This window comes from Lithobates pipiens, unplaced genomic scaffold, assembly GCF_037356315.1.
Source record: "Lithobates pipiens isolate NorthernLeopardFrog02 unplaced genomic scaffold, aLitPip1_a1.2 Scaffold_13, whole genome shotgun sequence".
Taxonomy (NCBI): domain Eukaryota; kingdom Metazoa; phylum Chordata; class Amphibia; order Anura; family Ranidae; genus Lithobates; species Lithobates pipiens.
Genome location: NW_027507718.1, coordinates 192,531,093 through 192,542,718, shown reverse-complemented (window position 1 = coordinate 192,542,718; position 11,626 = coordinate 192,531,093). Strand labels below are relative to the sequence as shown.

Genomic DNA, 11,626 nt, shown 5'->3' with positions numbered 1-11,626 from the left:
GACCAGAAGCTGAATCCTTCAGTCACTTTTGTGAGAATGACTCCCGTAATTAGGAGTCCATCGGAGCTGGTAAGAAGCCATCTGACTGCTTGTTTTGTCCCCCTGCCAGGATCAATGTGCAATATCTGATATACCTGTGTAGGATGAATATGATACGGCCACAGAGTCTGTAGGATCATGCTAGCTGTTTTCATCTCCCTGTTCTGGACTTTTTTTCTATACACACACACATATATATATATATATATATATATATATTAGGGCTGTTACTGATTAAAATTTTTGTGTCCGACTAATCGATTTTTTTTTTTTTATTTTTTTTTTTTAGTCGACTAATTTCGATTAATTATAACTCGCATACAGATCCAACTACTTTTAGCTGATCTCCTTGCATTGCAACTCTGCATTAGTCAGTGGTAAATGTGCTATACACTATATCCACTTAAGCCCCGGACCAATTTGCAGCCAAAGCACCAGGCCCCTTTTTGCGATTTGGCACTTCGTCGCTTTAATTGACAATTGCGCGGTCGTGCGACGTGACTCCCAAACAAAATTGGCATCCTTTTTTTCCCACAAATAGAGCTTTCTTTTGGTGGTATTTGATCACCTCTGTGTTTTTTTGTTTTTTTTGCGCTATAAACAAAAATAGAGCGACAATTTTGAAAAAAAATGCAATATTTTTTACTTTTTGCTATAATAAATATCCCCCAAAAATATATAAAAAAAACATTTTTTTTCCCTCAGTTTAGGCTGATATGTATTCTTCTACATATTTGTGGTAAAAAAAAATCACAATTAGTGATTATTGATTGGTTTGTGCAAAAGTTATAGCATTTACAAAATAGGGGATAGTTTTATAGCATTTTTATTAATTTTTTTTACTAGTAATGGCAGTGATCAGCGATTTTTATTGTGACAGCGACATTATGGCGGACACATCGGACATTTTTGGGACCACTGTCATTTATACAGCAATCAGTGCTATTTAAATGCACTGATTACTGTGTAAATGACACTGGCAGTGAAGCAGTTAACCACTAGGGGGTGGGGAGGGGTTAAGGGTGACGTTATGTGTTTTTTTTTAACTGTAGGGGGACGTGGCTTGGCGTTTGACGTCACTGATCGTCTTTCCCTATAACAGGGAACAGACGATCAGTGACAGGCTCAGTAGGAAGCACGAGGAGAGGTTTGTTTACACAGACCTCTCCTCATTCTTCAGCTCTGTGACCCGATCGCGGGACACCAGCAGCGATCGGGTCCGCTGGTCCTGCGGCCACGGTCATGGTCACGGAGCTCAGGACCGGGTCGGGAGCGTGCCGCCAGTGGCGCGCTCCCGACCCACGGCTAGGCACTTAAAGAGCAACGTACAGGTACGTGCTTGTGCCCAGCCGTGCCATTCTACCGACGTATATTTGCAGGAGGCGGTCCTTAAGCGGTTAAACAATCACCCGACATGGGGTAGAAAGAACAGATCCAAGTGCTCATCGCTTAAGTATAAGATTTAATTTATGTGTTTAAACACAAACTACTAACATAAAGATGATAAAAACACAGCATGTAAAGCTGACAATCGTGTTAGTTCCGTAGGGCAGCAGCGGGTGACGACGTGTAGCTCCTCCCCCATATGCGTTAAGTTCAATCAGGACTTCGAAGTCACCCGACTCCTCCCCCTTCCCTTCGTTAGCAAACGGGGGCACTCGGTGAAGGGGGGGAGGAGTCCAGTGATGTCACCAGATCTCTGACGGAACTCCCTGAAGACCCGGCGGAAAGGTGAGTACCGATCAAAAGAGTTTTGATCGATCAAAAACATTAATTGATTAATCGAGGAATTAATCTTTCATTTCCACAGCCCTAATATATATTTTTTATATCTATATATTTTTTGTTTTTGGACTTTTTTGAGGTTTTATCATTATACAGACATTTTTATATGCACTTGTCTGTTGAATTGGTGATTATCTATTTTTGTCTGTAGGTTGGTGTTTCAGAAGTTTTTTTCACTGTCATTAATTCACATGCAACATATGTGACTTTATGTGACAACATATGTGACCATTTATTATTTTTTTCACAGTCTTTTCAATTTTTATATAGATTTTTTGAATTCTTACACATAAATCATTTTTTGTATTTTTATCACGATTTTTATAAAATGACATTAATTATTTCAAGGGTGTTTTTATACACACATGTTCACTATTTGTATTTGCACAACTTTTTGCGTTTAGTAAGTACTTCATAATGAGCTAGTATGATATGCATACTAGCTCATTACGCCTTTGCCTTGCAGGGTAGATTTTTTACTTCCTCTTTAACAAGCAGTGTCTTAGCGCCGTCACAGGAAGTGCTATTACCGGTACTTTTTTCCAGATAAGAAACTTTTCAATAATTTCCAGTCTTCAAAAATATACAGCAAAAATTCAGGTGTTTTCACCTTAGAAAAAAACAAAACAAGCTGCTGTAAGCGGTACTTTCAATAAACCTTTATTTATGTGCTAAAGTCCGCACAATAGACTGTCCACTCCTGACAGGCAACCTGAGTTTCGCTTCAACAGCGTTACCCATTGCATGCCGGGACATGTAGTTTGCATCAGGCAGTGGGCGGTGCTGTGAGGCTCAGGGTCACACTACAACTCCCGTGAGCTCCCGCGCGGCGGCCTGTCTTGGTATCCGGTGCCCTTGGCTTCGGTCAGAGTAATTTCTTGTCTCCACCATGCTGTCCTCTCGGGCTCTCCGGTTTGTCCGTTCTGCTGTACCCCGTCATGTACGAAGCTATGCTGAAGCTGCACCTGGTGGGACGTCGGCTATGAGTTTCACATTCGCCTCCCCTAGCCAGGTTGTATCGTATGGAGTATGGGTTTCCTGTATGGAGGTGTGGGTCATTGTAGAGACACCAATGGGGACCTGGTATTTTTCATCCTAGTGACCATTCAACTTGTGGAAGGAGAGACCATCATATTCTAGGCTCGCCGTGGGGAAATGCTTATTATCTGGCTTCTGATGTCCTCCTAATCAGTTTAGCTTGATGACACATGGGTGACCTTAATCGCTGCACTGCTTCAAGTCACTAATAGCGGTTTGTAGCTAACAATTTATTGGTTAAGAGTCGCAGGGTTGTGTGCTGCTACCGATCGCTTGCCTTCATGTTTTGTAACAGCGATTTACCGCAACGTTTCATTGAAAAGCATTATGCCTCGTTCACATTGAGTGCTGCTTTGAGATCATGGGACTTTATCTGAAATCGCACAATTTCAAAGCTGCACGTCAATGTGACTTTGAAGACGTCTGTGCGGCTTCATGCACAGATGTCTATGCAAATGGCAACCGAAATCGCCAAAAGTAGCGCAGGAACTGCTTTTTCAGATCGATGCAGCACTGCAAAGTTAGCGTCGCACCGATTTGAGCGTTGCCATTGCAGACGATATGATGTGACTTGTGACAGGTCAAATCGCATGACAAGTCGCATCAATGCGAGCGAGGGCTTAGAGTGGAACTAAACCCATTGATTTAATGGCTTCAAAAAACAGTTACATTCCCAGCATGCTGTCACATTTGCTTGTGCCCTCAACTAAATTTCAAAGCCATCAAATGGCTGGTCCCATAACTGATCACCATGGCAGTTCTAGATCAAACAGAAGCCAAGGTGGCAGCTTCCTTGGCTGTATAGAATAGGAGGGTTTAGTTCTGCTTTAAAGCAATAATAAAGACTCTTTAATTTTAATTTTAAAAAAAGTTATATTTGCCTGCTCTGCATAACGATATTGGATGGAATGGCCCCAAACCTTTTAACCCCCCCCCCTCCTTTTTCCTCTGGGTTCCCCCTTCACATGGTGTGTGCTTAGGGAACAGTCATGCTTGTGTGCGCTCAAGCTGGTCTGTGTGTGTCCATAGACGCACATAGCGTGGCTCAGGTCTAGGGCTGTAACTAACGATTATTTTCATAATCGATTAGTTGGCCGATTATTGTTTCGATCGGTTAATAACCTTAAAAAAAAAAAGTGTGGTGTATAATAAAAAAAGGAAATCTATTCTTAAATATCTCTATATGCAGTGGTAAATATAAATAACCAACTATATGGTTAGGGAGCAAAATATCTAATCCACTCTGAGAATAACAGACAGAAGAGATATACTGTATATATTAGAGGGGAGATATACTGTATATATTAGAGGGGAGATATACTGTATATATTAGAGGGGAGATATACTGTATATACCATTAGAGGGGAGATATACTGTATGTACCATTAGAGGGGAGATATACTGCATGTACCATTAGAGGGGAGATATACTGCATGTACCATTAGAGGGGAGATATACTGCATGTACCATTAGAGGGGAGATATACTGCATGTACCATTAGAGGGGAGATATACTGCATGTACCATTAGAGGGGAGATATACTGCATGTACCATTAGAGGGGAGATATACTGCATGTACCATTAGAGGAGGGGATATACTATTAAAGGGTCAATCTGGTAAATATCAGACTCATTAACTTTAACCCCATTTTGTTATTGGCCGATTAATCGATTATGAAAATGGTAATTGATTTCATAATCGATTAGTTGATTAATCGATTAGTAGTTTCAGCCCTACTCAGGTCCGCCCCCGCTCCCACCTTGCAGGTGTTTGACAGCAGCAGGAACCTATAGCTCCTGCTGCTCTGTCTCCTGGGAGAGCAGGGTTGGAGCCAGGGTGGCTCTGGATCAGTGAGAGGACACAGATCAGTGTTTAAGGATGGAGTAGTAGGCATAACAAGTATTGGGATGGTTTTTACCCTAATGCAGGGAATATGTTGAGGTGAAAAATGTTTTGACTACTGTAAAAGCGATTGTCGCTAGAAATTTTGCCATCAAGCTGAAACACTGATGAATCTCGATCACTGAGCAGCAAAATATTTAGGCCCCTTTCACACTGGGATGGTGCGGGTGGCGATGATAAAACTGCGCTATTTTTAGCACCTCTTTACCATAGTTTCAGTGGCGGTATTCAGCCAGTAGCGGGGCAGTTTTGCCCCCCCTGCTAGCGGCCGAGTAATGTTTAAAACCACTGCAAAGCGCTGCAGCAGCGCTTTGCTGGCGGTATAGCCACACTGCCCCTTTGATTTCAATGGGCAGGAGTGGAGTATACACTGTGTATACCGGTGCTCCAAAGATGCTGCTAGCAGGACTTTTTTTACCGTACTGTCAGCGCACCGCTCCAGTGTGAAGAGAGGCTCTTTCAGGGTGCTTTGCAGGCGCTATTTCTAGCACTGTAGCTCCTGCAAAGCACCCCAGTGTGAAAGGGGTCTTAAAAAAATGTCACTGGTAGCAATCCCTTAGAAAATCGTTATGGTGTTCTTAGTGCCAAATCACTGTAAAGCAAGCCATAGGGTGTAAGGAGAAAAAAGTTGCTTGATTTTTCCCATCAACACAGCCAGTGTTAATGGGGGGGAATCCCTACTGCAGTGCTATCGTGGTGTGCCAGTGGGGAGCCTTCCCTGCTGACAGAACACAATGGTCACTGCTGGCAGCTATAGCATGCACAAGATCCGACAGGCTGGTTTTACTGAATTGATCGATGGAATGACATCAGTACAACCAGCCTGCCCATAGATGGATTTCGACCGGCCCCTGCTAAACCAGCCAATATTTGATCTATCTATGGCTGGCTTAACAAGGTGTGTGATATATGGGGGGGGGGGGGGGGTGATTTTACTCCTAGCGACAAATTACCAACAGTGTGTTCCTGTGGAATTGCTTTCCTTGTAGGCATTTGCAGCAAGAGGTCTGTAACTGGTCCATAAGCTGCTCGATCTCATTTGCTAGATGTAATGGAAGCAATATCTCCCTGCGTCAGCTACACAAGGAGCATTCAAACCTGCTGCTGGGGATTTGACAAATTGTCAGTGGTAAGATCGTTGGAAGCAGAGTCACCTATGTGTCATCTTTAGTGATCTCATAGAAAATAATAATTATTATTAGTGACAAATCACTGTATCAGTCTTAAAGAGGAAGTAAACCCTGATGAGTTTACTTCCTCTTTCATTCCCTGCAAAGGCAAAGCATAATGGACTACTATACATCGCATAGTAGCCCATTATGTGTCACTTACCTGACACAGGAGCCAGCGAAGTCACCGCTGTCCCCTGTAGTTCGGCGCATCCATCTTCTCGGTGGGGTCTCGCAGCTCCGCCGCTGTCATTCGGCGAAGCCGCGATGACGTCACTCCCACACATGCGCACGGGAGCCGAGACACACGGCATCTTCATCGAGGATGTCACGCTCAGTGCGCCTGCGCGCAGCTATCTACGACGCATGCGCCGTAGACAGCGGTGCCCGTCTTCAGGCAAATATCTCCTAAACCGTATAGGTTTGGGAGATATTTCTTGGACCTACAGGTAAGCCTTAATCTAGGCTTACCTGTAGGTCAAAGTGGTTTGTAAGGGTTTACAACCACTTTAATTGCTGCAAATTAATCGCCCGTGTATCATTAGCCTAAAGCAGGCCATATTAATCCTTTTTGTTTTTCTTTAAAAAAAAAACAAATGATTTGATTCCCCCCATCCACACGCACCTGATGAATTATTGTGTTCTGACAGTGAGGAGCCTTCCTCGCTGTCAGAATACAGTGATCCGTGCTGACGGCACTGCTCATTCAGGAAAAATCTGACTACTGGTTGTACAGCAGTTGATCTGTAGATCGACTGCTGTACAATCAGTCTGCACATATATGTAGGTCCCTGCTGAACCTGCCAAATTTCTATCCAAGGATGGCCACCCTAAGCCCAAGATTTCCATTGTCTTCAAAGGTCAAATGGTGTTGCTTTAGGGAACGTTATTGACGTGACCCCTAGAACGTATCCACTTTTGTGTTATTTTACACCATGTTCAGACTTGATCATGAGTTATCTAAGGCCTCATGTACACTGCTGCTGGTAAACAGACGTTTAGAAGCAATTGGGCAGTTTTTTTTCACCTGCCCCTGAACTCTCCTCTGTTATCTTATCAGTACATGTACACAGGGTCCTTTATAGTTTCTAGGCAGGTGAGTTTAGATGCATTTTTTGGAATGCAAAAAAAATGGATTCAGATGGATGTTCAGAGGCATTTGAAATGCCAAATGTTTGTAACAGCTTGTAAACACTGCTAAACGTGTTAACTGGCGTTTAGCAGTGTTTTGTTGACGGAAGTTTTTAATTTTAACAAAATGTTTTATTTTTTTTACGAACACTTCTCGACGCAAACGCGGCTAAATGGACTTTAAATTGTTCAGGAGAGGTTAAACAACGTCCCGTGTACATGAAGCCTAAGTAAAAAAATACAGAAGTGAGGATTGTTGCCTAAAAGTTGGTTCTCAACTGGCTGCAGATCTGCCTTTTCTCACTAGTTTCAGCAATGTAAAAATGTAGGTGACCTAAAAAACGTTGTACTGAATGTCACAATTTCTGCCCCTTATTGGCGGTGGTTTGATTGGCTTTGCTTTAGGCCTACAAAAGGGCAAACTGGCTGGAGTTGCATACCTGCCAGTCTGCCCTTGCATATACTGCAGCTTTGTCATGACAGAAACATGGGGGCTGCCATTGCTGACCTCTTCTGGAATTTTAAACAGCTCTTGCTTCCATACATTGAGTCGCTTTGCTGGAACATGCATAATGATCAGGACTTTTCCAGTACTGATGTTTTTGCTCTTCCTATCAGAGCTACTTATCTCCTTATACACCTGCAGAAGCAACTTGAATCATGTCAAATGCAGTTCAACTACAATTAATTTTAATTGATCTCAGAAGCATCTTAAAGGGCTTGTATGGGTTTTTTTATTATTTATTTATTTTTTAAATAACAAGCATGTTATACTTGCCTCCACTGTGCAGTTCATTTTGCAGAGTGGCCCTGATCCTCCTGTTCTGGGGTCCCTCTGCGGCTGTGTCGGCTCCTCCCTGCAATAGCTAACCCCCCTCTGGGAAGCTCTATCCCGAGGGGGTTAGCTCACAGGCGTGCTCCCTGTTATGAGTGTTGCGTCCATAGACAGTGTGTATGACGCGGGCATTGGATGTGATTGACAGTAACGCGAGCCAATGGCTGCGCTGCTATCAATCTATCCTATCTATCCAATCAATGGCCAGACTCCGTGGAGAAGAGGACACCAGGGAACGTGCGCAACAGGTGAACGGGCTCAGGTAAGTAAACGGCTGTCGATGCCAGGTGTTTTTTCAGCTTAATGCATCCTGTGTATTAAGGTGGAAATACACCTGCCAAGGACAGCACCCCCCGTTTACTTACCTGAGCCCGTTCACCTGCTGTGCACGTCCCCCGGCGTCCTCTTCTCCACGGAGTCTGGCTGTTGATTGGATAGATGGGATAGATTGATAGCGGCACAGCCATTGGCGCGCTACTGTCAATCGCATCCAATGATGCGGCCCGCGAATCTGTCACTGACCGTGCCCCCCCCACCCCCCCGTTATACATACCTGAGCTCTGGAATTTCCCATGGCGGAGACATGCTCTTCCTCTGCCTGGGGTTCTCAGCTCTTAATTCGATTGATAGCAGCGCAGCCATTGGCTCCTGCTGCTGTCAATCAAATTCAATGACACTGCGCTGAGGGCGGGGCTGAATGACTGAATGATGGACTTGGGAGCGCACCCGCAAGGTAACCCCCCCCCCCCCCCAGGAGAGCGCTTCTCCTAGGCGTTTATACGATGCAAGGAGGAGCTACCAGCGCCACCAAAGGACCCCAGAAGAGGAGGATCGGGGCCACTCTGTGGAAAACGAACTGCACAGTGGAGGTAAGTATGACATGTTTGTTATTTAAAAAAAAAAAAGAAACAACTCAAAGCTTTACAATCGCTTTTAAGCTGATGTCAAAAACCAAGCTCTTCTACACTGAACTGTGTTCTACTTGTGCTTGGTCAGTTTTTGGCTCCACGTAGCAGTCAACTAGCATTTTTTTGGAAAGAGTTTAGTAATAGCAACCCCTGTATTTCTCAACGGTTTTTCTTTAACCACTTGAGTACTATCCTGTATACACCCCCTTCCTTACCAGGGCAATCCTGTGTTTTTAGTGCTGTGATAGTTTGAGAATTTCTGTCATGCAACACTTTATCTAATTTTTATGCAAATAAGTTGCTGGCTTTTAAAAATTAATTCTAGCCCTTGAAGTCTAGCTCTGTCTTCCACACAGGGCATGGCTTCTGGTCTTCCTCACTGCCATCTTGCATTCAGAGCCAGCTGTCACTTCCTGATTACCCACAGCCAGTCCCTCACTGCACAGACTGGTCTTTAGCCTCCTTGGAAGGTTGTTTCAAGGTTCTTGGGTAGGGGGAATGGAGCAGCCTGGTAGGGCAGAAACAGAATGATTTGACTTTCAGGTGAAGGTCTGCTTTAACAGGACATTTACTGGTGGTGGGTGGCTTCCCCCTGGCACTGCGATGTAACTGTACGCCACTGTTATGTGCACTGCATGTGCCTCCTGGGGTTCATGGTGGCGTGATCCATATCGGGCTGATGTGAATAGCCCAGATACCGCGTGATCTCTGTGAGATCAATGGTAAATTATAGTCCAGAATGCAATCAATTCAGGATATCGTTGTTTACTATTGTGTGTAATCTGTGGTTGGTCATCAGTGATCGCATTTTACTTGGGCCAATCACAGCACCTTGTGATAGCTGTGGACCAATCACAGCATCACGATCGTGAACAATGCATTATGAATGAACGCCATGCATGACAGTTCAAATGATTGCTGTTACAGTGATCATCACTGTAACCCACAAGGAGTGTACAAAAAATAAAAATCCCTTATCACCCCCACAAAGTAGTACGGTGTCACTATGCTGACACGGAACTACTGTGATGACAGGAAGTAAGAACAAAATGCAAGAATTTAAAATGGGGGGGAGTAAAAGAAAAAAAAAAAGTAATTTATTTTTATTTTTTGCAAACTGTCACCAGTTAGTATCCCTGTTCACTTCGACGCCAGTGATTTGATGACAATGTACTGCACTGGTAACCGTATGTTAGTGTGGAAAATTTATTTTTATTTAATTCATTTTCCAAAAAATTGTGACAAAATGATTACTTACTAAATTCCTTGGATTGTCTACTTGTCAAAATGTGTGTGTGTGTGGGGGGGGGGGGGGCGGGGGTGTTTGTACTGTCCTGCCATTTTAGGGCCTCAAGAAATGGTTGGACATGTATACTTTTTTTTAATTATACCATTGTTTGTAGATGCTATAACTTTCAGACCAACTAAATAATGTACTATATATATATATATATTTTTTTTTTACCTAAGAAATGTAGCAGAATCAATTTTTTAAAAATGATTATTTGTTTGCACAATTTTCAGTATTTGTCTTGTATAGCAAAAAAAAACAATGATCAAATACCACCAAAAGAGAGGTCTATTTATGTGAAAAAATGTCATTTGAGTACAATATATTATTACGGTGCAATTGCTAATTAAAGTAGCCAAGTGTTGAATAGCTAAAAATGCCCTGGTCATGAAGGGGGTAAAACCTTTCTGGAGGTTAAGTGGTTAAACATGATTCTTAATAGGAGTGCTGGTTTCACTGCAGAGATTAGCGAAAAGATGTCTCTTTATCTTGACACCTCATTATTGTTTAAGGGCGCCCAGGAGACATGGCGAGGGGTGTTCAAGGCAAGGGTCACAACACCTTTTTTAAAATTGCTTAAAAGCTGGCAGCCAGTATTAAACATGTAAACAACCCCCTAGCTGCTGTAGCATCTGGCAGTGTTTTTACATGCTGGGACTGCCACCCCTGTAATAGTTGGGGTAGCAGTGAAAAAGGGTAAATGCTTCAAGAAAGTCGATGTTACAGGAAGTGATAGGTGAATGCAAAGTAAATTTGATCCTCTTCAGTCGCTGTGGCCTGAACCTAAATCCTCAGGGTCTGCTTATTTTAGATGCTAGGGAGTGATGCTCCCTCTGCCATGCAATGGTGCTTGGTCTAGTAATTGGCTGCTAGACCTGTGCACTGTCACATGCTGTCCCTCAGGTAAATGAATTTGGGGAAAGCACCAACTCATTTGGAGATGCACGGAATGACCAGAAGTATACTCTGTTTTGAAAGCCTGAGGCTCCATTCACACCTGCATGATGTGCTTATGCACATTTTTTCCATGTGTTTTTTTTTTTTTTGCGTGACAGCATAGGAAAGCCCGTACACTGGAATGGATAAATGCAAAAATAGCTCCTGCACCTTTTTTGGCTGTGAGCCTTGCACGTTTTTGTACTGTGTGTTTTGCCGTGGTTTGTTACGCAAAAACACGTCTGCTAGCCCCGTTTGGGTTGTCATTAAGAAATAATGGCACCACAAGCAGGATGCATGTTTTCAGGAACGCACAAATGCAATTCGGGCCATGAAAGTGGAGCTAAAGTTTGCAATGCTCCAATGATCTAATGCATTTTCTCCTTCACTCTTCTTGATGCCGTTTCTTTGGCTGTCGTAAATGGTTGGCATTGGATGGCATAACCCCCATTATTACGTTCTACAGAAGACTGCAAACAAGCAGAGAAGTTTTTTTTTTTTTATTGGCGGAGACAAAGCGCGTTGCTTATAAATTAAATTTATTTTTATAGATTTTAGTTCTGTTTTAGGCCTCGTGTACACTGGGTGTTT

The 11,626-nt window shown here is 43.2% G+C and overlaps 1 protein-coding gene across 1 annotated transcript in view; it reads left to right on the top strand.

The window, feature by feature from the left end:
* The first annotated feature begins 2,644 nt into the window (after positions 1 to 2,644).
* ATP5F1D (ATP synthase F1 subunit delta) overlaps positions 2,645 to 11,626 on the top strand; it is a 40,161-nt gene continuing 31,179 nt past the window's right edge. Inside the window, exon 1 of the mRNA XM_077476048.1 lies at positions 2,645 to 2,836. Within this exon, the coding sequence (XP_077332174.1) occupies positions 2,714 to 2,836 (123 nt within the window). The 5' untranslated portion in view covers positions 2,645 to 2,713. The remainder of the gene's footprint in view (positions 2,837 to 11,626) is intronic.